At 50.1% G+C, this 24,992-nt stretch overlaps 8 protein-coding genes across 8 annotated transcripts; 3 read left to right on the top strand and 5 right to left on the bottom strand.

Annotated features, from left to right (window-relative positions):
* Positions 1-671: 671 nt before the first annotated feature.
* BO83DRAFT_32455 (putative serine/threonine protein kinase) lies at positions 672-3,296 on the bottom strand. The gene has a single exon (XM_025527980.1). It carries the CDS (start codon positions 2,805-2,807, stop codon positions 867-869), a length of 1,941 nt encoding a protein of 646 aa, XP_025388153.1. The 5' UTR covers positions 2,808-3,296; the 3' UTR covers positions 672-866.
* A 4,759-nt stretch (positions 3,297-8,055) lies between these two features.
* On the top strand, positions 8,056-8,373 carry BO83DRAFT_32358 (uncharacterized protein). The gene has a single exon (XM_025527940.1). It carries the CDS (start codon positions 8,150-8,152, stop codon positions 8,318-8,320), a length of 171 nt encoding a protein of 56 aa, XP_025388152.1. The 5' UTR covers positions 8,056-8,149; the 3' UTR covers positions 8,321-8,373.
* Positions 8,374-10,546: 2,173 nt separating this feature from the next.
* BO83DRAFT_417163 (uncharacterized protein) lies at positions 10,547-11,337 on the top strand (the record flags this gene model as incomplete). Its single annotated transcript, XM_025534736.1, has 5 exons — positions 10,547-10,837; positions 10,881-10,982; positions 11,070-11,145; positions 11,212-11,251; positions 11,289-11,337. Exons 1-5 carry the CDS (start codon positions 10,703-10,705, stop codon positions 11,335-11,337), a joined length of 402 nt encoding a protein of 133 aa, XP_025388151.1. The 5' UTR covers positions 10,547-10,702.
* A 632-nt stretch (positions 11,338-11,969) lies between these two features.
* BO83DRAFT_32334 (vacuolar protein sorting protein DigA) lies at positions 11,970-15,279 on the bottom strand. Its single transcript, XM_025527928.1, has 3 exons — positions 14,962-15,279; positions 12,293-14,888; positions 11,970-12,236 (listed from the first exon to the last, which is right to left on the bottom strand). The coding sequence occupies exons 1-3, from the start codon at positions 15,176-15,178 to the stop codon at positions 12,152-12,154; spliced, it is 2,898 nt and encodes a 965-aa protein (XP_025388150.1). The 5' UTR covers positions 15,179-15,279; the 3' UTR covers positions 11,970-12,151.
* A 169-nt stretch (positions 15,280-15,448) lies between these two features.
* Positions 15,449-18,657, bottom strand: BO83DRAFT_378424 (ubiquitin C-terminal hydrolase family protein). The gene is made up of 5 exons (XM_025531247.1): positions 18,159-18,657; positions 18,012-18,101; positions 17,588-17,962; positions 16,907-17,528; positions 15,449-16,857 (listed from the first exon to the last, which is right to left on the bottom strand). Exons 1-5 carry the CDS (start codon positions 18,213-18,215, stop codon positions 15,707-15,709), a joined length of 2,295 nt encoding a protein of 764 aa, XP_025388149.1. The 5' UTR covers positions 18,216-18,657; the 3' UTR covers positions 15,449-15,706.
* Positions 18,004-18,728, bottom strand: BO83DRAFT_32314 (uncharacterized protein). Its single transcript, XM_025527921.1, has 3 exons — positions 18,470-18,728; positions 18,159-18,362; positions 18,004-18,101 (listed from the first exon to the last, which is right to left on the bottom strand). The coding sequence occupies exons 1-2, from the start codon at positions 18,642-18,644 to the stop codon at positions 18,256-18,258; spliced, it is 282 nt and encodes a 93-aa protein (XP_025388148.1). The 5' UTR covers positions 18,645-18,728; the 3' UTR covers positions 18,004-18,101; positions 18,159-18,255.
* Positions 18,729-18,825: 97 nt separating this feature from the next.
* BO83DRAFT_378423 (mitochondrial 54S ribosomal protein uL5m) lies at positions 18,826-20,460 on the top strand. Its single transcript, XM_025531246.1, has 3 exons — positions 18,826-19,176; positions 19,260-19,952; positions 20,057-20,460. Exons 1-3 carry the CDS (start codon positions 18,929-18,931, stop codon positions 20,178-20,180), a joined length of 1,065 nt encoding a protein of 354 aa, XP_025388147.1. The 5' UTR covers positions 18,826-18,928; the 3' UTR covers positions 20,181-20,460.
* A 436-nt stretch (positions 20,461-20,896) lies between these two features.
* Positions 20,897-24,137, bottom strand: BO83DRAFT_32277 (STE11 family mitogen-activated protein kinase kinase kinase). The gene is made up of 4 exons (XM_025527908.1): positions 23,765-24,137; positions 23,632-23,705; positions 23,417-23,568; positions 20,897-23,362 (listed from the first exon to the last, which is right to left on the bottom strand). The coding sequence occupies exons 1-4, from the start codon at positions 23,944-23,946 to the stop codon at positions 21,068-21,070; spliced, it is 2,703 nt and encodes a 900-aa protein (XP_025388146.1). The 5' UTR covers positions 23,947-24,137; the 3' UTR covers positions 20,897-21,067.
* Between the last annotated feature and the right edge of the window lie 855 nt (positions 24,138-24,992).

Genomic DNA, 24,992 nt, shown 5'->3' with positions numbered 1-24,992 from the left:
CACCAGAACAGCTGGCAATCTACATTAGCCTGACGATGACTACTATGGAAATATCCGGTCTACTCGGTTTACACGCAGGCAAGGCAGTTATCCACATCGAATCATAGTAGATTCCTCTGGCTATCCCCAGTATCCTCGTATCACTCTCACCATACCAGCTAGTTACAGTACAAAGAAACCAGTCCTGCGCCCGGTCGGCACAGTCGCCTCAAGATGTGGATGAATGGTCATAGTAGTCTTGCTTTTCCATGACTTTCTTTTTTTTTCATTGTTATCTTCGTAGATCCCTGGTGGCCTCCAACCACCTGCCATCGTCCTCCACCTGCCTCGTCGTCCAGGCCCCCGTCAGGTTGAACCAAATTTTTTGGGTAAGAAAAGTTGAAAGGTTGACATTGTGCAAAGAATGGAAAGGGGCAAGAGAAGAGAAACAAAATCATATCCTCCACAAAACAATCCCTCCCAAATCCAGCAGATGAGTCACTTTTCGACCGCCCATCCCCATGCTTGCTCCTTCGAAGAGTGCTATATTATACAGGATAGGAATCAAAACACTAGCACCTCCGACGTGAGAGGCTTGCCGAATACAAACATTCTATCGTAACGGTAGAGAAGAAGAGGGGAAAATAAAATATTGAATATAAGGCTGCCGGATGCACCCGACGCGGGTGCATCTAAGCCGAGTGGAGAGACACGCTTCAAAAATCAATCAAAAAGTAGAAAAAAGAGAAGAAAACAAGCCGGAGAAGTTTGGTTGTCGGTAGATAAAGTTGTTTGGAATTTGCCACTCTTGTCAGGGTAATTTGGTCGGTACAACGAACAGGAATCGGATTAGAGCAGAGCGGGAACGAAGGCAGGAGGCATGGTTCTTAAAGATGGAGGTCATGCCAGCCACCGACAAGGTCGAGATCCTCATCGATACTGCCATCGTAGTCATGGGGAACCTTCACGTTGGCAGACTTCGGTGATTCCCAGGCATCGCGACGCCGTCCCTTCTCCTGGAAGGGGCGTCGGCGGCGATCTTGGAAGGATGAGGCCTCTTTCTTGGCAGCCCAAGAGCCGTAGTCGAAGCCAGAAGATCCCAAGCCCCAGTCCTTCCTCCAACTCATGTTGAGAGGGAACTTCTTGCGTCCGAGTGAAGCCTCGGGAGACTTGTAGTTCCTCCTCCGGTCACCCAGGGCAGCCCACTTGTCATTGTTGGAGTTCTTCGGGGGACTGTCCGGAGTGCGAGGGGGAGTCTTGAGGCCAGTGGGGGCCATGGGAATATTCCATGACTTCCCAGAGGTCTCCTCTGATGGTACCGAAGGCTTGGGTTGCTGAGCGCGAACGTTAAGCATAGAAGGAGTCACAGAATCCCGAAGGCCTGTCAGCGGGCCACAGAGTTCAGGACCGTTGCCTTCGACAGGGCTGCTGCTTTCGTGGCTCCAGCTACGAGAGTTCTGCTCGCGCCGCTGCTGGAAAGCCAGGTCTTCAGTCTCAGACTCCTCCTCCTCGTCCCACAGATCACTCCAGCTCTTGGAGATCTGCTCGTCCTTCTTCTTACCAAAGACCATAGAAAGAGAAGGCAAAGGCTTGGTGGTATGACTGGGAAGAGAACCGGTGATGGGCACCGGATCCGATGGTGGGGGGAAACGCAGCTCACCCTTGCGGAAAGCAGATGGCCGGAACGAATCGCCAAGAGCAGACTCCAGAACAGATGCCATGGAGGGAGTGCCCTGGTGAACGGAGAACCACGATGTGCCAGCAATCTCCGAAGGAGGGAAGAGATCCTCCGAGTAACTCTCGTTGTCGGGAATAGCCGACAGCTGCCGGATCTGCTGAGGGGGGCTGGCCTGGAGGGCTTTGGCCCATGGGAACGAATCGCCCTGGTTGATGTGCGGGCTCTGGATGGAAGGCGTCCGGAGAGGCTCGCGGTTGGCACTTGCGGGAACGACCTCGCGGTCATCGGTGCAGAACTCATCCAATGCTTCGTCATCGGTAGTGAAGGAAACAGTCCGCATGATGGAATCACGAATACCAGAAAGGGAGCGCTTCTCGGGGTCGATAGCCAAAGCAAATCTCAGGATCTCAAAGGTATCCTGGGACATGTTGGGGAAGATGTCGAAGAGTGATTGGCGGTCGCGGACATAGTCCGCGAAAAGGATATCGGATTCGGTCGGGGTAGCGAATGGGTTCCGCGCGAAGAGAACGTTGAGTAGGCAAATACCAATCGCCCAGATATCGGCTTTGGCGGGAGAGTAGCCAGTGGTTGAAGGGTCATACTGCTCCGGAGCCATGTAGCGGTCACTTCCAACACATGCCTCATGACTCCAGGTATCCCGGGTCGCCAAACCCAAGTCACCCAGCTTCATGGATCCATCCTGCATCAAGAAGATGTTCTCTGGCTTGATATCACGATGGTACATGCCATTGGCGTGCATGAACTCGACAGCGCTGACCAGCTGCAACATGAAATCACGCACGTGCTCCGTCTCCAAGGGGCCACGGTTGAGCCTGATAGCCTCATACAGATCGCCGTTGGAACAGTACTCCAAAACGATGTACATGTGAGCATCTGTCTCAAACGAATGGATGAGGTTGACGATGTTGGGGTGGTGAGCAAGACGTCGGTGGCAGTCGAGCTCTTCGAAACGAGCATCGTACGGCGAGGCACCACCCTTGGTCAGGCACTTGATAGCAACGTCCTGGCCGGTCTTGGTGTCGATAGCAAGGAAGACCATGCCAAACGAACCGTGGTTCAGAGGGGCGACTGTTCGGAAGCGCCCATCAAGGAGCTGACCCTCCACAAAGCTGTTCTTTAGGCACTCCATATCTGATATATACTCGGACTAGACGATGTTCTCCCAGAGATGTTCGTTCCAGTGGTTTATAGCAGTCGATGGCGGTTATCGCAAGACGAATGCAAGAATAATTCAAACGACCAGACAACCAAGATGGTCAAATGCCAAGCAGATCTCGACCACCGAGAATAGAAGTAGAAAGATGAAGGAGAATAGAGTAGAAAGAAGACAAGAAAACAACCGGCTTGTTGAGTCACAGTTTCATATAAATACCGGGAAGAGAGGATATGGTGACAAACGAAAAGAAAATGATGACGACGAGTAGGCGCGAAGCGCAGTGCAGATACCCTTGGGGGAAGGGTGATTGACGACGACTAGGAAATAGTAAAGACTGTTATGAGTGCATCTGTATATCGTTTCACAGGTGTAAAGGCGCGAAGCCCGAGGAACGGAAGTATGTCGAGAGAAAGAATGTGTCGAAGTGAATGACTATGTCCGGCAATGGGACACCAAATAGAAGGACCAAAGGAGAATAACGCTGCGTAATATCGTGACTTGAACACCAAATGTATAAACAAACAAGGCTCGTAACTGAAAAAGGCCTTCGAACACCAGGCTGAAGGGCCGGAGAGGGGTCGTGACTCAGGGGGGAGGGGAAGTGATCGAGGATGGGACCGACGGCTATAAGGTCATAAGTCGCCCGATGATATATAGTCCGGAGATTTGAGAAAGAGGAACTATATAGGAGGTATAGCGGGGCTCTGGACAACTGGTATGATGGATCTTCAGGCCCGTAGGAGAACGAGATGAAGAACCGAATACCAGCACCCGGCCCAGGTTGCGCGGCGGACGGATGGACAACTAAGCAGAAGTCGACCTCACAGCAGACGCAAAACCCTCAACACGTATCTCTGCAATTGAAACGTAGCACGCGGCTTTGAGACGGTTGGATTGAGGGAGGGACTCGTGGGTCCGAGGAACTCTCGACGTGGTTGGCTTTGAGATGAGTCACGCAGGGTGTTCGGAAGGCCAGGCAGGAAGACAGCGGCGAGGCAGATTAGACCGTAGAGGACAGGACAAGTACTCTGTTCTGAAGTAGATCTAGTGGGGAAATCTTTGGCAATGTGACCTAATCAGAGGATTGCAAGCAGTACTGTATCGTGTCGCGATAGAGGTGGTGAGGCGAAGAGGAAGATGATGGGGTGGCGATAGTTGATGGGTTGGGTTGGGAAGGCTGATTGGGGAAGCGCGGATGTAGAAGGAGCAATGGATTGGTAGCTGGGAGCGCGGGAACGAAGAGATGAAGAAGGATAAGGATAGGAAGGAAGAGAGGAAGAGAAGAGTAGGAGAGAGAGAAAGGAGGAGAAGAAGATGGAGAGGAAGTGAAGAGGAAGGTGAGAGTGAAGGTGTGAGTAGGAAGGTGAGGTGGAGAGGATGGATGAGCAAGAGCGAGCGATAGGGATAAGGAGGTTCCGGATGATAGCAGTTGGGATCAGATGGGGTTTAGGTAGGTACGGTAATTCGTAAAAGTACGGGGGGGGGAGGGTGGAAACGGAGGGAGGGTGACGACTGGACTCTATGCCCTTCCATATTCCTAGTATTTCCTAGGCACGGCTAGTCGGAGGGGGGCGACTCTCGGAACCTTGGGGGAGGGAAAGGGAAACAAACCCACTCAACCTGCAGCGATGGCGAGAAAGTGGGCGAACGAGCGAGAACCTCCTACGTCGCCTTGGTTCCAGGGTGGGTGGCCTGCTGGCCAATGACGGGTGTTTATTACGGTAATCATGCATACTCATGCATACTCCAGACTCCCCAATCGGGCCAAGTGCCTGCGAGGATGGTACCCGGCAACCCCCATTTCCCTCGTGGTCAAGTGGTAACAATACTGTACGTGCGATCTTCCGGCCGACCCACCTGACTGGCGGCAGGTCGAGAAAAAGAGGCCGCATCCGGCCATTCGACTCCACTCCCTCTTTCTGCGCCCCCCTGAATGACTGTTTTCCCTTCCCTTTTCCTCTCTTGTCCGTCGCCAGAAGAATCCGCGCGGCGGTGATTCAGCATTGCCTGTCCTGGAAGGTTCTCCATAACCCGCAGCGTCATGGAAGAGCCGACCCTTTTTGCGGTACCGACTCTGTCTGGTTGACTCAACTCAAGTCCTGAGTCTTTCCCCCCTATCTCTCAAACTTGGTTATCCAGTTACCAAAAGGCACCAGAGTCAATCAATAATCCAATAACCTATTAGTAGTATTAATTATTATTGTAATAAGAATAATAAATTTCCCAGTTATTTACAGGTATTACGGAGTAATATCTATGGATAGTTGAGCACGGGAATCACTGCCTCCGAGAAGCCGTTGAATGGCACCAAGTAATGTTTCAGTAGCGTTCCAGTCATTGATTACGAAGGCGTTATTCTCCTGGCTGCCTATCAATCACCTCAGCAGCCCAGAACATTCCTCCACTTTTCCGCTGTGTCTCCCTTTGAGTCATCCCCTGCCATTGTTGCCAGGTCGTCTCAATTCCATTACTGCTTTGTCAATAATGATACTGTCATTTGGCATTTTAATGACGAGATTTGTTGCAATTCCAAAATGACGGGCTGGGAGGCAGGTGTCATTGAATGCGTCAATTCCCCGAGGCATTTCTCTTTTCATTTTTGCTTGTTGGGGAAATGTATTACTATGTAGTAACTACGGAGTATAGGTGCCGCAACCCCCCCCCCCCCCCCCAGACTCAGGTACATGTAACCTGTCCTGATTGCGGCCAGCTTGTCAATAACTTAAACGGCTGCTGACTGTAAGTTCCCTCCCTCAGTAACTAACTACGTACACATTAAAGTAATTAATCAATCACTAACTTTGAACTAATTTATGTAAATTGTTGATGGCCATTAGATAACAAAAAGTTAATATATATTCATAACTTTTCAATTGGTGCAGTAGAATCAAAAGTCAAGTTAAGCGCCAGTTTAGAGTTACCTCCCAAGCAAAGACGGCGTGAGTCGACTACTGCCTGAGCAGGGGACATGGAGGGTACGCCCTGGGCACCAAGGCAGCACCAAGTCTACCGGCTAAGCTAAGTTCCTGCAGGTCCCGGCAGGGTCTCTCCCACCCCATCCGAGCTATGTTATCTATCCTCATCACTTATCATCCACCTTGCTATGTTCCCTGATAGACAGACACAAAGTACAATCAATATATTCCGGGAGATAACTACATCATTCCCTTCTTCCACCAGCCAATCCCTCCAAAACATTGACAATGACGGAAATAATGCATCCAAGGTATAACTATTTCCGTTGAGACCAGTCAGTCAACAACACAAACAAGGGGGCGGCGGTTTTCGTAATACCCAACATCATTAGCATCATAGCCATCGTCTTCATCATCAACCCAGAGCTAAGGTAATGATCACCGAATGGCCCGCCCTCATTTCCCCTCTTCTCTCCCCAACAGACCAGACCAAGACCAGATCAGATCGATCCTAAACCCATCCATCCACCATCTATGATCTAACAGTAAACGGGGAGAAACCACCCCACCAGAGGAACCGGTGACGATGGAGACAAGAAACACACTTGGACACGCGACGATTGCACCTAGACTACGTATCGCTAACATGTTTCCATTTTCAGAGCATACTAATCATTTCCACTGACTCTTCCGTCCTCGGCCGGCGGCGGGAACAAATCCAATCAAGAGTTGCGCCCAGCATGATTACTAAGTGAGTAAGTTAAGTAAAGTAACAAATACGGATCCGGGGGGTGCCTGGAGTTGGCCTGGCGGGCAGCCACAACAGTCTGAGTGACGCTACAGTGGATCCCTCAGGATCCAATCAGACAGAATCCCCCAGTGGCCACTATTTCCAGGCTGCATGACGCCAGCCCCAAGCAAGCAACGACTGGCGCGAAGTCGTGGCCAATAATTGACCATTCGTTTGGGTCGGCTGTTCTGAAAAAAGGCCCGGGAGGACGATCCCGGACATTCGTCGAGTTTAACTAACTTGTGACACAGTGGACTATAGACTAGTAGTTAGTATGGGGAAGAAGCTGTTGTCGGTAGATACGGATATTGCTGCGCGCCGATCATCAGAGGAGACTAAAGCCTAGGTTCCGAGAGGTGGCAGTAGATTCTGCTACTACTCCGTAGTAACTAGTAGTACTGACGATACTCAGGTATCACTCAGGTATCACCGATCATATGAGAGATAATGATATGACTGAATAATTTCCTCTATTTTTTCTGACTTGCCCATGCAGAGAAAAAAAAGTATGTAAGAAAGTAAAAAATCATATCTACCCGACGAGGTAGTAAACCAACAGAGTATGTACCTAACATTAACAATCTGAGTAAGGGTAAGTACCTAAAAGTTCAGCACCGCATCAGGTACCTTTTTTTTCTCCCCAAAGGATTAGTACCTAAGGTTCAAAGTAAGAAGAAAATAAAAGACAATTGAGTCAGTCAGTCACAGCTAGGAGAGAAAGAGAGGTGTATGTGTGTGGTTCGGTCCAGGCCAGCCAGATAATCCAGGGAAACTATACACCATGTTGAATCAATCAATCAATCAACAACGTCTATTGTTGTTGCACAAAACCTGCGTGATCCACGTTGATCCTGTTTACCGCGCGGGATTTCCTTCAACTCGGCCCATCATCTGTAACAGGATTTGCGGGGTTAAACGGGAAGGCAGGAGGGAGATTACGTCTCAGACAGACAGACAGACAGACAGACTCCTGGGCCAACTTCTGATCTGGCAATCGTATCGTACTATCGATCGGGGTGGAGACTTTGGTTATTTGTTTTTCCCTTTTCTTCCTTTGGCTTTGGTATCATGGAGTATATGGAGTGAACATATGACAGGAGGTATGTAGCAGAGTATGCGAATTTGCTAATGATTCGTTTCGGGTTGTACTGTCGGCAAGATAATAATTATTATCCTCCGTTATGGTACTTTTACTATTACTATTACTTACTATGTAGTAGTAAGTAGTAAGTAGTGGATAAGGTTGTGTACAACTGGTACGAGGTGACTGGATGGAAATATCCCTCTTCCTACATACATAAAACGGAGGTACATGATCGGAGACTAAATGATGAAATTGAGTAAAAGAAAAATACAAAGTCAAATAAATGAACACATAACTATAATCAACATCAATAAACATAACATGACTCTTAACTTCCATAACAGCCAACACAAAAGGCACTGGCAGCGCCCCGTGGCTGGCAAGAATCTTTCCGGGGCTGCATGAGCAAAAGTAGCAATGCTGGCGGTGAAGGACCAAGGTGCATTAGTGCCTGGCTGACCGCCTCCCGAGCGAGTGTCGGGAAGGTTTCGTCCTTGCAGCTGGCAAAGGGTTGCGTGTCTCGATCATGCAGGCTTGCCTGTCTCCGACACGCCGATGGGCAGCTAGCAGGAGGCAGCCAAGGGACGATGATGAGGTGGTCACCCTCAAAGAAAGGGTACGGAGGACGGAGTACAACAAAAAGAACCAGACCTCAGGCATACGTGGATGGATGGATGGATGGTTCCTTTCTGACTAAGGAATTCCTTCCCATTAACTAGGTTTTCCGCTATTCATTCTGCCAGGTGGCTGTTTTTGCACGCATCACGCGATAAGCAGCGGCCCCCCAAGCAAGCTGCCTGGCCTTACCACCACACCACCACCACCATCACCACCACCTCATCATCATCATCATCCACCATCCACCATCCTTCTCGGTTCCTTTGAATCTCTGATGGTGGCTGACACACTCTTCGTATGAGAGAATAGTTTAAATCTTCCATGAGATTCCATCTGGTTCCATCTCTGCCCCAGGATTCCCGAATGACCAAATACCAGCCCAGCCCCAGTCTCAGGCCCATACTTACTGTACAAAGTATTTACTTTTAGCCTCTCAGGTGATCCAGGTCACCTGGCTATCTCTCTCTCTCTCTGTCTCTGCCAATCTCTCACGCCATCCCCAAGGTTTCCCGCTAACATTCATCTCTCCCATGGAACCGGGATAGCGTGACCCAGTGGATGAACTGGATAATCCTGACTGCCTGGAACTTGCCAACCTTCCGTCTCAACAATGACTAGGTTCATGGAAACCCCAGGTGCTGAACCTTAGATACTGTCTGCTTTCTCCCCCTTATCGGGATGATTATCTGCCGAATGAAACACGGGCGGTGCTGATGGCTGGAACACCCTATCGTCGCTTGTTCTGGGCGGGTGTGGTGTATCGGTGGAACCTGGGAGAGGGAGCCAGTTAGGAGGCAGAGGAAGGTTGGAAAAGGTTATCTATCTAGTACCAGGATTTGGGGATGGATGGAGGGATGTTGCACCATTGGAGGTGATGGTCTCGACATTTGCAGAACAGTACTATCTATCTATCTATCTCTATCACTATGCTTTAAATTAGTATACAGCCAGCTACAGATACAGATACAGACACAATCTCAAACGAAACAACCATAGAAAACTCCAAGTAACTATAATGAGACCAATCACTCCCAAACGGACATATCTCATCTCCACCAGATAGATTACAAGATTCATAGTATACATCCATATATCCATATATCCGTCAGTAGTACTCCATACGGAGTACCAAGTAAATACTTTACCCCGTATCACTCCTATCGGCAGATAACCCACTGGCATCCGATCAATCAAATCACTACCCTTCAACCCTCATCGCCATCATTAAACCCCAACTACCCCAATCCCAACCCCAACCAGCAATGAGCACAGCATAATCCATGAATGAGCACGCGACACAAAAGCAACCCATCATCATCACCCCATACGGAAATGATTCGATCATCGCCACCAACCTATCCCAACCTTCCCAGACAAGATAAATACAATAAAATCGATAAACAGATAAACAGATAGTCAAAACCTACTTACTAGTTAGTGGCACCTTTACCCCGCACGATCAACAGTAAAGTGCCACAGGCCAAGTCCAATTCGCAATCAAACTACCACTACTACTACCACTATCTATTAACTAGATAGGTGAACTAAAGCCCAGCCACTTAATTATACTTTTTGTCACATCGCTATCAGTTGCCGTTCATATTCATCCATCCATCCACCCATCATCCACCTAACAGAAAAGGGAAAAAAAAGCAATTTAGTGATTTGTGAGATCCCACTAATAGGGGAATTTAAGGTGGTAGTTCCGCGGTTAGAGAGGGATTGGGATTGGATGGATATTACCCTGTCTTGTGTTTTAACTATTTACTAGAGTAACTAGTTAGTTAGTTACGTAGTTACAAATAAAGAAAGAACCGTTCAACGAACAAAAACTGAAACTGGGATGGTATGGAATGTATGTGTGCATGAGATTTCCCCAGATTCAAGACCTACCTACCTACCTACTTACTGCAACTCGGGATGAAAGTTCGGGGAGGAAAAAGAAGGACGAAAACTGGACGAACCTCCTTGCTTCTCACCCGGAACCAACAACCGCAGGCAGAACTGGGGATGGGGGATGGGGATGGGGATGTGGAGTGGGATCGCCGTTGAGAAACGGACGGAAGAGAGGAACCGAGGACTCATTTTTGAGTAATTACAGAAGATTTGTGGTTGTGGTTGTGGTTTCTTCTAGTTGGTTACTTGAATAAGAAATGACACAAAAGACTTAACTGTGTAGTAACTAACTGATGATTATCTAGATATTTGTTATGTCTGGGATAATAAACTATCTCCACCTATCTACTAGTAGTTTATTCAGTATGAAAGATAGTTAGTTACCCTAACTCATATCTCAAATCCCAGTCTGGTTCTGGTTCTGGTTCTGTTTCTGTTTCACCTATTCTCAACAACTATCTTACCCCAGAATCCATATCCTACATCCCACACACACACACACTCACTCACTCAATCCAAGAAAGAAGGACATGAACATGCAAGATAATCCCGCACAAGACTCATCATGTATGGAGTATGGGGTGCTTGCTTGCCTGCTTGCTTGCTGCACACCCCTCCTTTATCCCTTCCGTTTGTGTCTCAGACAATGAGATGGATCAGACCAGACAGGATGAGTAGAGCAAGACATGCACCGTATGTAGTACGTATGTATGTATGTATGTGAGTTATCGTACATACTACAGATGGATCATATGTACTATCACGGAACACAACATGAGGATATGTATGTAGTCCAGGATACTACTTCGAAGTACTTGGATATGTTTGTGGTGATGTATGTGGAGGTAGGTATGCTACTCTGTACCTGTGCATAACTACCAAGTAAACATATTGATGTAGTGCTACCTACCTGCTACTTACTTACTTACCAGTGTATAAATACAAATATTACTGGTGTTGGTATAATATGGACTTATGCTATGCCATGCTATGCTACTCATTACCTATGTATTTCTTCGCTATGTAGTATCGTAACTAAATATATTTCCTACACATCTTTCTGTTTATATATAGATATACATGCTAGTACTAATAATGTTTACTATAACCCAAAGTAAGTAACCAACATATCTACTTAATCTACTTACTAGTACCTATAACCCAAAAATATATCCTAAGTCCCATCTATACACAAAGTAAGCAGAAAACAAGGATCCTCCCTCCCCGGCGCTTGGATGCAGCAATACTCACCACACTCACCACCACCACCACCAGCGCAGCGCAGCACAGAACTCGTCACGAAACGCACTGCAGGTGCAGGAATCAAAGAAAAAAAAAGTGGAGATTTGTAGGTTGCAAGATATCCATCTACTGGCTGGCTAATATGCAGAGTGTGCTGCAAGCTGCACCCGCACAGCCCTGTCGGATGCAGCTAGCTGGGCAGGCGTTACGCCGAGCAAAGCACACACCCACCCACACGAGCAGTCACACACACTGGAGAAAAAGGGGATCAGCAAGGTGTGTCTGTGTGTGTGTGTGTGTGTGTGTGTCCGTGTGTCCGTGTGTCGGTGCTTTTGCAGAGACGAATTGAAGACAGGGGGTGGGGTTGGTTGGTTAGCTGTTTCTTGCTTGCTCTGCTTGACTCGACTCGACTCGACTCGGCTCTAGAACACGAGGACGGACTGGACTACTGTAGTAATTGTCACTACGACAGGGTCTGCAACAAGTATGGTTTGGGAGTACTGCTACGCTTATTGGTGCTGGTGCTCTGCTTATGTCCATGGTAATGATATTGCAGCTTTATATATACCCGGGAAATAAATAGAAAAGCATGAGGTATGATTCGTTCGAACGCTGATAAATGCAAGGCGCCATCGTACGACAGGGACAGACAGTAAGTAGGTAGATAAGTCAGTAGCTAACGGTCGAAAAAAAAAGCTACCGAGTAAAACAGTAAAGAAAAAAAGGACATGCATGCATTGGATGAGGAACGTGCTCTCCACGCTCAAGGCAACTACAATGCCCAGTCATCGGGCCCGTTCAATTCCGCAACAAATGGCTTGTCGATCTGCTTGATGGCATGATCGCCGCAGAGGACGCTGTGGTCGGTAGTGTTAGTAAAAATGAAAACAGAAATAGAATAGAGCACTCTTACCAGGCCTCTGCAATCAGCCCGTCCAGTTCCCGCACAATTTCTTCTCGTCGCGCCGCTCCCAATGTCCCCTTGTTTAGCTGCGCTTGTAGGTCGCGGATATATTTCTTCTTGCCACCGGCCCCGTCGAGGACCTCCTTGCCTAGGCAGTCGCTGTGGAAGGCATGCTGGCACGGGAAGACGAAAAATTGCCGGCTGAGCACGGGCAAGGAGCAGAGCCAGCACTTCTCTCCGGGTTCGACAATTGCATATCGCGTGTCCAGCGCTGCAATCTCCGTCCGGATCTGACGCGCTGTGTGCGCCGAGTTATCCATTTCTTGTCGCAATGCATCGATATGCCGCGAGTAATCCTCCAGTGCACTGCAAATCTCGTCCTTGAAGTCATCAATGACGACAAAGTCCGGGAAGAACGGGATCAGATCCTCGATGCGGAGCAGTTCGCATCGGCGAAGGAACTCGATGGCGTCCTTGATGCCCGTCCCAGGCTGGTGGATCTTCTTCTCTGCTACAAGAAGCCAGAGCTTCTTCCGGAGCTTGTCGTTGCCCTCCGGTCGGTCTGCCACAATCGCTGCCAGTTCGATATCTTCATGCTGCAGAGCCAGCTCCACCGCCTGGAGATACTGTCCCATGGCGCTGTAAATGTGGACGCACGATTGCACGCGCTGGTGTTGGATGCAAAGACGCAGCGCAAAGTCTGCATCGTATGGCGGCGGAGATGACGACTGTGACTGCAGGTAGGTGAGGAGTCCGGCTTCCGAGGACGAGGGACTCGAGGCGTGGATAGAGATCAGGGTGTTGTGGACCGCCGCGGATGGCTTCGGATGGTTGACAATGATGAAGTTCAGGTATCGCACCGCCTGGTTCTGTCCCAGGGGAACATTTACCGTTTTGTTGTAGTTCAATAGTGCAGGAATCAGCTTCTCCGGCTCAAGGTTGGTCTGCCGCATCAAGATGTCGACTAGTCCAGCAGCAGCATGCGTCATGAGAACACTGCTATACTTGTAAAACACATCGGGTTCACTCTGTCGTTGCAGAACATTGAGCGCCTCCGACCACTTCTCCCTCTGAATCCAGTAGGACAGCACATAGTTGTGGTCATTGACCGCCGTGGCGAAGAAAAGCAACTCCTCCTCTCGTCCGTGGCTACTGATGAGATCATACGCAGTTTTCTTGTCCAAGTCGGACCGATATTTGGTGACGAACTCTTGAAACTCAGCCCGGACACTGCCAAGTTCGTCCTTGACTTCTTCCGTGCTCGTTCCCTCCGCCAATTCTGCTTTGGTGGCGATGTTATCATCAAGCGAATTCAACTTCGTCATGAATACTTCGACAAGCCAGCTGGCAACCATGATCCGTTGCATCGACGAGGACTTCTTATACGTAGAAAGCTGCCCAAGAAGGTACTTCCGCAGCGCATCATGCTCGCCTCGGTTGATCAGAGTCAGACAGACCTCTTCGAAGCCTTTGCTGCTCTTGCCCCAGACCTTGGCCGCCTCCAGATAACGGCCCTTACTGGCGAGGAAGTCTCCTGAGGCGGTGGAAACAGCATCCTTTTGCGCTGTAGTACGGGCATACTGCAAAGCTTCGTCAAACATCTCCTTCTGTAGGAATACCTTCCAAACGTCTCTATCCTCGTCCTCGACTGCGATTTCGAAGATTTCCTGGCTGGTAAACAGCCAGTAAGTGTGCTGCATCGCATCCGTCAAGAGGCCCAAAGCACTCTGTCCCGGTTCCAAAACTGCTTCATCGTAGACAATCTCATCATTCATACGATTCACAGCAACAACTCTGCCTTCAACAAGGGCTAGAATGTGCCATTGGGACAACGTCATGGCAGTTATTGGATCTTGTATAAGCTTCTTGCCTCCGCGCGCAGATTCACTGGCCGGGAACAAAGACCGCGGCAGCATGGTTGAGCTTTCAAATGGTTGTGTGAGTTTCTGTGGCGCATATGGAAGTTGCCCATGATAGATACCCTGCGAACTGAGCCATGCGAATTCATTTTCCGGCTGGCCAGTCGCATTCTGGCCTTCTGGAACAATAGGCGAGATAGCCAGTGCTGATGGTGCCGCGCTAGAAGACTTCTGAATCTCATGGCTTACAGGCGCCTCGCGTTGGAATAGATCAGCGTAGACGAGACTCCCACCTTCTCTCCCGTACCTTCCCGTGCGTCCTGAAAAACACAGCAACTTGCCGTGAGTCGCTATTAGCACCCGTCTGAACTCGGGCTTTGTAGGTATTATCTCCGCCCAAATCCCTGTGACAGGAGACCCTTCCGTTGTCTTGTAGATGGCCTGCGCATATCTCTCTTCACGGCGGTAGAATTCGGTAGATGGTTCAATGTAGGCCTCCCATATCTGGCCATCCGTCGTGCCCAAAAGTATCTCTCTTGTTGAGGCCGTAGGTAAAGAGGGGTTCCATGCGACACTTTCAATCGGAACACCTTTCAGTCGCGACAGTGGCTTAGGCTGTCGGGATTGGGTATGGAGGTAGTAGTTTTCGCCAAGGGTAGTGGTGATGATCAGATGGGACGCCGAAGGGTCCAGAAACATGCGACGTATAACGCCTATCTCCGATGACTTTTTGGGAAGGTCGATATCTAAGAAATGCGGGTCAGCCTGGCACCGGGAGTGTAGTTAATTCTCCAGGATCTCCGTCATAAGGTCACGAACCATCGATGTCCTCCGGGGTATCAAGATCTATTCGGAGGATGCGTCCCGTCGACAAAGCCAGAATCAAAACATTGTTAGCGACCTGCGCTGCGACAAAGTCCGCAGCCAGTGGAAACTGCAACTGCACATGTCGGACATCGAACATGGACAAACCGGCGTCCGCAGGCTCGGTGAGGTTGCTGGGAGCAACATAACCGCTGGACGTCTCCAGCGCCATGATGCGCCAATTGTAAATAATAGTCCTATTTCATTGCTCGACCGCACAATAAGCTTGGGTGGAGCTGCCCGGACGAGGTATAGCAGCCAGGCGAGCTGGAGATGGGCGATGATGAAGATGGGATGAGCTCGCCCGAAGCGGAGCTATTGATACCCTTGGCACATATGCCTGAGGCAGACACGCTCTATACCAGATGCCGCTTGCGTAGTATTCGATGTATATACTATTGGCCACATATCTAACCAATTGAAAACAATAGAAACCCTCGGAGTTTCGTATTGGTTGGATTATAATCATAAGCATGCTTGCAAACTATCACTACTCTATTAGGTCGCTATGCAATCTACTGAACGCCGATGCAAACCCTCAACCGACAAAGACTGAGCTGAAAGCACAAACATGCAACATGCCCGGGTATCAATCCCCTTGTCCTTCAAAACATGCAGCCTGGGCCCATAGCAAATAATTGAAAGGTAAGCGAAGCCCATGTGGAATCAAACATTCGGATCGTCATAACCACCTACACCGTCACATTACAACACACTCCCGGTCGAGCTTCCGTCCAATTTTCTCCCGAGATTTGTCCTTCAGCTTGTCTCTGACTCGCTCGGAGTCCCTCATCCGTCGGGGGCTTTTGTCCTTGCGCTCACCTCTAGGAGGACTAAATTTCTCCGTCGGTCCCAGTTCGTTCTCCGTCAACTCGTCCATTTCGCCTTCAGAGACTCCATCGTTGGTGAACTTCTCTCGGCTGCGTCGCCCGGTGAACCGTGAGAAGGTTGTGCTGATTCTGCTCTCGCTAGCCTGGCTCCCTGCACGACTGCCTGGATTGCTTCTTGTCTGCCTCGAACTGCGTCGAGAAAATGAGAACGAGGCCCTGCCATCATCATCTCTTGGGGTAAGTCGCGGCGAAGTCGGCGCATATGACTGCATAGAGGTCGGATCAAAAACTTCAGAAAACGCCACACTCTGCTTTCTGCTATTGTGATCCATAGGGGCAGGATCTGCGCCATCGGGGCCAGTGATTTCGAAACTAGGCCGACCTGAAGCGTATCCCTCCGCGCGAGCACCACTGATATCATCCAGAGACAGATTTTGTGGCTTCTGCGCCATGCTGGCGTTCTCCATATCTCGAGAGTCCGTCGATAGCTCAGAAGAAGGCGGTTTATCGAACAGATTGGCTGCCGCAGCATCCTCATTGATAGGTAAGATCTGGTAGAACAAGAGGTACGGCGACTCGTGTTTCAAGGCCTGTTCGATGTCCACTAGTGTTACTCGCTCTTTCGCCAGGTCATCAAACCGCATCCAGTATCTGGAGGCATCAGAAGGACCTGCCTCCTGGTCCGAACCATGAGAACTGGCTGGAGGCGCACCAGCACTGGTACCTCTAACAATCGATATATAGTGCCCCGAATCGACTGAGGTGCCTCGATGGCAGACCATGGCTTGCAGAGACAACTTGAAGTTTCCGTAGATGGGGCCTTCTTCTTCCATACTGTCATCCTGAATGAAATGGGGCAACCCTATCTCGGTCGGAATGTCTATGAATGTATTGAGGCGTACTGCTTTTCCAGTGGGTGTCATGGAATAGCGTTTGAGACACATGCCAAGGATTGGTCGCTTCGAAGAAAAGTGCGCGGCGACTTGGGCGTCGTTTGTCGGGGTGTTGTCCGTATACCATGCTATACTCAGGTCAGCACTTCCGTAACGCGCATACCAGGTAGAACTTACGTATGAGACTGAAAAACTGCCACGCCGGCATCATGACCTCCTTCCTGTAGGAGCCCCTCCTTTGAGAGCTGATCGTACCGTCCTGAGCATTTTCATCGCCGGGAATAAATCGCTCCTGAACGATGCTGCTCCGTCGGTATGGAGGGGGAGCCGAGTCGACCACTTCCGTCAGCGACGCCACTGGTGTGACATCGTCCAGCGGAGAATGTGACTGGCTTGAAGCTGGCGACAAGGGTGAGCCAACCTCAATGGTCTCGACATGTGTCGTACAGCCTTTGGCTATCGAGTCCACTGATTTGGTTGAGCCCACAGTGTAGCGCCGCTCCAGATGCCGCTTGACCTCAATCCTATTATTAAAGTATGACTCCAAGCAGTCTTCCAGTGTAACAGTCTCACCATCAGCTGGCTCAGGTATCGCAACTTCCAGAAGCCTCTCGTTGACAAACTTATGATCACCTGTTACATCCTCTTTTCCGGTATGGTAGATGTCCATCTTGAGCGTGAGAAGCGGTAATTCCAACTTTTCCGTGATGAAAGTAAACGCTTCGGACGTATCCTGTTGGTGAAGCTTGGCCGCATCTTCCCAGCCGCATTCAGCAAGGGCGTCCTGTAAATGCTTGGTCTTCGACCGAGTAGACAGTCAGCTTTAATAACAAGAACAAATCCGGAAGGAATACGCACAAGGTCCGTTGTAATCAGCCTTCCCGACCGCAGCATGTTGACCCAGAGTCGCAACAGTACCGACAATTTCCGGCGGGGCTCATCATTGAAAGACTTGTAGAGAATTGCTTCGAAGCAATCCAATCGAGCGAACATGGCAAAGAGTAGTGCATCTAGGTAGCAAGTGACGCCTTCACGATTAACCGCCCCAAGAAGCTTCGTGGTTGGCGTATACCCTCTTATGATCCCCTCGATCGCATCCTCAAGAATCATGAGCATCTCAAATGCCTTGTCTACATCCCCCTTTGCGTGCTCCGACTGCAGGGCATAACTGATGTGTTCGGGCCGTAAGCCAGTAATACCGAGCTGTGCGACACGTTGCTCTAAGACCTTGATCTACTTCTTGTCAGCACCAGCGAGTACGCACGTTCCAAATTGAATTCACCTTCTTTTGATCTTCATTGCTATCCCCGGTAGGAATTTTATCGGATGAGAAAAACCCACGAAAATGGGGGCGCGAAAGGAGGTTCGATGCCTAGATGACGAGGCGCATTAGCATGACCAGACGCCACCCATCGGAACTCCACCATACCTCTTCTTTGGCATTTTTCTTCTCACGTCTAGTGAGAAACCTGTGGATGCCACTCATCCTCAGCAGCGCATGTGTCCTAACCAGACGACGGTAAAAATCAAACGAAAGTGCGAAGTGGGCAGTGCGAGATGCATCGATGAGTGGGGGATCTATATAAATCCTTGCTCAGGCTCCAGAATTCCGATGGAGCACGCGAAGAGATCTCTGGTGGAGTCACAACACATATCAGACGGTGAGATCACTCAGAATTAATTTTTCCCGATTTATCTTTTTTCCTCTATTCTGACTTTTGGTCGCGATGGAATTCTCACGATGTCCAATTAGCAAAGCCCGACGTATACTAGGCACTAGGCACCAGGTGCGATCAGTGACATCACATGTAACGGCACAAGATCTTAGCTGTAGAACAATGGATAGAAAGGCAAAGAGGGAAGTGTGCTCGAGGCAACTAGGGTATTTGCTGATGTGGAAGAAAGAGCCGCTCATCAGAAGACCTTCGCAGCCGATCTCAGCGCATTGACGATAAGCTTGTTGGTGGCGGGGATGACGAAGTTGATCACATGTGGATCCCCGCCTGTGGAGGGCCCTTCCTTATGGCTGCCTGATTTATTCCCTGCCAGATCCCCCAGGCACCAACAACCCAGGCCAGGTCCCGGACACACCACGTGATGCTGTCCCGAAAGAGTCGATGCTCGCCGGTCCGCGAAACAATTTTTGGGAATCCAGTCTCCGACCAGTCTACAGTAAACCCCCATCCCCTGTGGACCTCAATGGCTGCCAGTGAACCCTCCAGATACCTGGCAAGGTCATTGCCACGGGCCTTTGCGCCCTCTTCGCGGGCTCCGGCCTTTTGCTGGCGTCGCAATGCCTCCGATCAAGCGTCGACGAGATCTCCGTCCGCCGCTATCAATGACCTGGAGTCGACCACTCTATCCACCCCTCTGTCGGAGGACACGGTGAAGTCCTTCAGTCCTCTCGAAAGAGCCAGAGCACGCAAGACGCAACTACCTCGGAGTCGGTACGTTACCTCCAAGATCCAAACCCTAGGCTTCACTGCCCTCCAACAATCATCCACCATCACCTCTAACACAAAACACCTAGTTATCAATTCCGCTCGCCCAAATACGACCGTGGTCCTCTTCACCCTCACCGGCCCCCTCCGCCCTCTGATCCCTCCTCTCGACTCTTCGTCCCCGGACCCTTCTCCCTTCCCCGTGTCGCACAGACCTGGCAATCCACCGTCGCACCGGACCTCCTCACCCTCCTCTACGTCCACAACCCCCCGGGATTCAAGCCCCCGCCGAAGGCTCCCCGTCTCCGTTCATGGGATGACAGCTCCCCGTACCACAAGAATCGATCTCTCCGTGGCCCTCGTGGCGGTGACGTTCTCCGCCTCCTCCGCAAACCGATCACCTTCAACAACATCCCCAAGATCGAGCGCATTACTCTCCACAGTTACGTCAAGCAGGCTGCCCAGTACGACTCATCATGGCTGCATGTCGCCGGTATGGCCCTGCAGGCCGTAACCAACGTCAAGGTCGAGACCTTCAAGTCCAAGACCAGCGTTGCCCAGTGGCACATCGCCCCCGGTCGTGATACCGTTGCCGCCAAGGCCGAGCTGCGCGGTGAGAACATGCTGCATTTCTTCGGAAAGTTGGTCGATGTTGTCATGCCCAGACTCAAGGATTGGCAGGGTGTGAAGGGTAGCAGTGGTGACAGCAGTGGTAACATCACTTTCGGTCTTGAGCCTGAGGAGATGGCTCTGTTCCCGGAGATTGAGGTGAACTATGATATGTAAGTTTTTCCCCATTTGCATTGCCAAGTGTACAACGCTTTACATGCACACATACATATGCACGCAGTGCCAAGTACGATCAGATCTAATCAGAATGAAATAGGTACCCCCCCAAAATGATCCCCGGTTGCCACATCACCATCCACACCAGCGCCAACACCGACAAGGACGCCCGTCTCCTGCTCAGCGCCATGGGTGTTCCCTTCTACGGCAAGCTTGTCAATTGAAGAAAAAAATCCATAACATATCATGTGTTAGGAAATTGACATTTGGCAATCAATAGACGGCCATTGTCTTCTTCTTCTCCCATTACCATCACCTCACTCACACCTTTGTTGATTTGAGCAAACATCTTCCTCCTTGAATATGTAACATGAAAGGATAGTACCTATATCTGTGGTGTTATTAGTATTATTATTATTGCTGCTGCTGTTGTTAGAATCATCTATGTAAAATACGCTCTGTTTTTGGTATTATTAAACTACAAATGCACATTTCTGATTCCAGCTTAATACTAGTATATGACATGACAAGACATGACAAGAAACTCTCAAGACAGGACTGAGAAAAAAAATAATAAGGTGCATGTCGATGACGTTAGTAATCGTCAAATTAAATAGTCTATCAGTTACATATAGATAACATACTACTACAGAGACAATTGAAAATAGAAGATGGTGTCTCCCCTCTCCCAGGGAGTAGCAATGCACGAACAAATTCAGCATTGGCCCACAATCGCAGCTTTTATTTGACGGAAGCTTATTATATGTAAGATATCACGGCACATTGCAGCTCTGTACAAGAATTGAATTGACTTTCATCGTGGCTTGTCAACAAGCCAAAAGATAGAAAATCAGTAGGGTAAGGGGGGAAAGAGGCCGGCCGTTATATGATTGTGCTTTTGGGTGGCAAAGTGAGAAAGCAAAAGGCAGATCAAGACAATATATGTGGTATGAGTGATGCGGAAACAAGGAAAAGACAGAAACGCACGCGAATCCAGGGGGTATTCAACTCTCCACACAAATCAATCGATTAAGCATTCGGGAAGAAATTCGTCGTCAATGTATTAGGTAGTGTTTCCGGGTGGGGGAAAGGTCCCGGTTTGATGCTATTTTCATGCAAGAGGACTGGCCAGGAATTGGCACTTGAGAAGTTCGTCGGCACTAGGTCTCTTTTCGTAATCAACTTGGAAGGTCATGTCCAAGAATGCTACGGCTTCGTCGCTCGCGTGTTCGGGAGCGGGAGGTCTGGCTTTCTCTTTACCAATGGCGTAAATGGCTTGGAGTTGACTGCAGGAGGGGAAGGGATGTGCGCCGGTGAACATTTCGACCACCAGACAGCCCAGACTCCAAATGTCAGCCTTCTTGGTGTGGATCGTCTGTTGGACCACTTCAGGTGCCATCCAGTACACGCTACCCTGCATGGAGACTCGGTGTGCGTGGCCACCTCCGCCACTTGCCCGGGCACCGAGGAGAGTAGAGGCTTCTACTCGTTTAGAGATACCGAAATCGGAGATCTTGATGCCGCCCTTATTATCAACAAGAATGTTGGCACCCTTGATATCACGATGGATGATATCACGGCTGTGGAGATAAGAGAGACCGGCAAGGATTTGCCTCACGAAGTTCTTGATCAGAGGCTCTTGGAACGTGTTATACTGCTTAAGCATGGTAGCAATGGACCCTCCTGGAACATACTCCAAGAAAATGTTCAAGTACTGGTCGTCAGCAGCAGTGCCCAGGTACTGGACAATGTTCGGGTGATGGAACCCTTGCAAAAGTTCAATCTCGTGCTTGAGGGCGGTAACCATGCTATTCTTCCGCTTGTCGAATTCAGTGCCCTTGGTTGCGGACGGAATCTCAACTTGTTTCACAGCCATGAGCTCTCCGGTAATGGCATGAAGGGCGAGGAAGACACTTCCGAAGGAACCTTCACCGATTAGGGATCCCTTCATCCAGTTCTTGGGAGCAAAGTTGTTTCCAGCCAAGAAGTCATTGAGACCATCATCTTCCTCTTCTCCATCTTCTGCTACGAGGATGCTCAAGCGTTCATTGAGTGAGCCTCCATCCGTTGCAGCAACACTTGCGTTCTCATCCACAAGGCTCTGGCGCGACGTTGTGGGGTCATCCGAGCCACTGTCAAAAGAAACATATGATTTGCGATTGGGCTCGACGGGCGATTCTTCCTGAAGAGGCTGAAGGGAGCTGGAAGCAATCGAATCTCTGTACGTAGCGGAAGGAAGGTTGAACTTGGAAACAGAGAGTGGCCGCTGGCCGCGAGCAGTTTGTGGCCCGGCATTAAGCCAGGTATCGGCAATACTGGGGATCGGGGGCGCATCTCTCAGGCTAGACGCATAGCTTGTATTACTGACGACACTCAAACGGCTGGCGGCCCGGCTCAGGCGCTGAGATCTGCGAACAGACATGCGCATGGTCTTTTCGATTTCCTCCCGCTGGTGACTAGGGAAATAGGACGTGATCTCATGGATGATCATCTCGCTTGGAGGACGGGCACCGAAGAAGGACCGCAACTTGCCCACCTGACGCTCCACATTCATGGGCGGTCGCATATCATGTTCACTAGGTGTCTGGTTGTGTCGGGAAGAAACGGGTGACATGGGCTGTCTGATATTATGCCAGGGCTCGCCAGTCAGCTGCTGGATCTTGAGCTGGTTGCGAACATTGGAACTGCTCAGAGCATTCATATGCGCTAATTGACTTTCATCTACCGCCAGCTGAGAAGCACGACGAAGCTCATCGGGATCGGGTTCCCCAGCATGGATTTTGCGAAGAATAAGGCGACCCCGCTCGGACCGGTGAGTACTCTCACACACCTCCATGAGCTCCTGGTCTGTCAGTCTTCTACAGTTGGCAGAATTTGGCTCCAGGCCGTCCAACACGTAGAAGCAGTAATTGCGGTATTGGTGTTCCGGGAGTTGTAGTTTTTTCAGCACGCAGAGAACGACCTCATCGGCAGTCTTGCAGTGTTTGATGTCCAGCATCTTAGTTTGTCCTCCTGTGTATATCACTCTGATAACGGGCGAGTTCGTCGGTAATTGACCCATAGTCAAGCCATCCAAACTAGGGTTTTGCCTCAAATGCGATCCAGTTCGTTCGCTGGGCGTTCCTGGCTTTCGGCTGGTCATTGAGCTACCGGAGGACGGATGGTTGAAGTAGCTTTGCCCCTGTTCCATACGTCCCATTTCCATCGGGCTATTAGCGACATACTGCTGCGGACGCAGAGGCGATTCAGGCCGCGAGGACGGCCTGTTAGCGGAATAGTTGAGAGCATTAGTCTCGGCTGCTCGAGACGAGCGGCGAGTTGTGGAAGTCTGCCGGAGATTGGAGGGACGTGATGGGTCCGATGAAGTGTTTGTGTAAGATACGGCTTCCAGCGTAGCCAGTTGATTCTGTCCATTGTAAGTTTCTCGAGTTAACTTGTATCAGAGGCGTATCCAACATACCAAGTTCCTCGACTTGCCGTTGAGGACCGACTTGTTTCTGAGCTGCTTGATGGCAACGAATATCCGCACACGATCGCCGATTTTCTTGATACCCATCTCCTGCAGGATTTTCTGATCACATTCGATGAGGTTATTACCATTAAAGTTGTTCGCTGGAGCCGATCAGCATTCGTTGCCAGAGTAGTTTTGAACTGGATAACGGTGGCGCTTGGTACCTTTGAACAGGGCCTCGTATTGGCCGCAGTTTATGCTGTGAAGCCAGGCAATAACCTGCTTCTCATCCCAAGATCTTGTAACGGTCAGTCTTCTGCATGCTTTGTCGGAGGATTTAGAAGGGCCAAGACTTACCGGACCGCATCAAGCCCGTCATACGCGTCAGAAAAGCTTGACTCGGTAGGACTGGTGAACATCATCCCCTTCTGTGAATCTCCAATTGCGGTGGGCTTCTGCGAGGACCCAGTGTAGTAGGAGGTCGTAGGGGTCTGGGTTGCAGACACACCCAACGGGTTGTAGGTTGCTTTAGCAAGCATGGCTGCGAGATATCCAGAGATCGCGGACGAGGCTTTCCTTGGGTATATGTATTCCCTGCTATATAACCCTGCTGATTTGGCGGCAAACTCTGGAATAAATAGCGTAAAGGCTGGGCTATCGCCACCTAGTGTGTATAACCTTGACGTCTTCGAAACACCGACTCGGAGGGGAAGCGGGACTCGGCAGAGATGTTGGGACGTTCAATGCATGGTCCAGAACTGCACCTCTAAGATTGTCGCGTAACTGTCAGTCCTTGAAGCGGCGGCCAACTGAGGACAAAGACCGGGTTGGGGTATCCGTGGGGGCGCCTGTGGAGGGACAACATGGTGATAACTTACAGTTCAGGCTGAATCGATATCACCGGTGTATCCAACCGAAAGAGGAGAGGGTATGCGGTAGGGTGTCTGTGCTGCTTTCAAAAGACCCGATCCTCCTTTGTGCCGCTCCGACCAAGGTCTGGGCTGCACTAGGGGGTTGAAGTTGTCGATCTGACGTTATCGCTGGATGGAGGTCAACCCACCGGGGGGGGGTGGTTGGAGGGGAAAGTGACAGGCGCTTGAGGCTGATGCTGAGGCTGGGGAGGTGGGTGAAATGCTGTGTGCTGTGTGCTGTCTTGGTAAGAATGGAGGAATGGGTAGGGCGACCGGAGGGGAAAGTTGAAGGAGGGGGAGGAATAAGAAGAAAAGCCAGTGTTGGTGGTAGTAGTAGTAGATTAGATTGAAAGGCAAAGTTGACAGGACAAGAACCGCCTCCCTTGGTATCTAGTAGCGCGGTCAGTCCGGAGGCTAACTAATGAATGGATTGAAACCTCTTTTGCTTACAGACCGAACTGGATCTGACGGAGCCTGTTAGGCCGATCGGTCGGGGACGATGGGCTCCTCCGGCATGCGTCCTTTTAGTTGGAGTCGCGGGTTCATTCTCAAACACGCCGCCGCGGCTGATTTGTCAAGGAGTCTGATCTGAAACAATGAACCCAAGACGCCCCTCCGACTATCCCTTCCCGTCCAAGAGGTTATTCGATTTCCCTTCACCCCCCATTCTTTCC

Source organism: Aspergillus eucalypticola (assembly GCF_003184535.1).
Source record: "Aspergillus eucalypticola CBS 122712 chromosome Unknown BO83scaffold_12, whole genome shotgun sequence".
In the NCBI taxonomy this organism is placed as follows: Eukaryota; Fungi; Ascomycota; class Eurotiomycetes; order Eurotiales; family Aspergillaceae; genus Aspergillus; species Aspergillus eucalypticola.
Note: the sequence above shows the minus strand (reverse complement) of the source record. Positions and strands in the feature narration are given on the sequence as shown.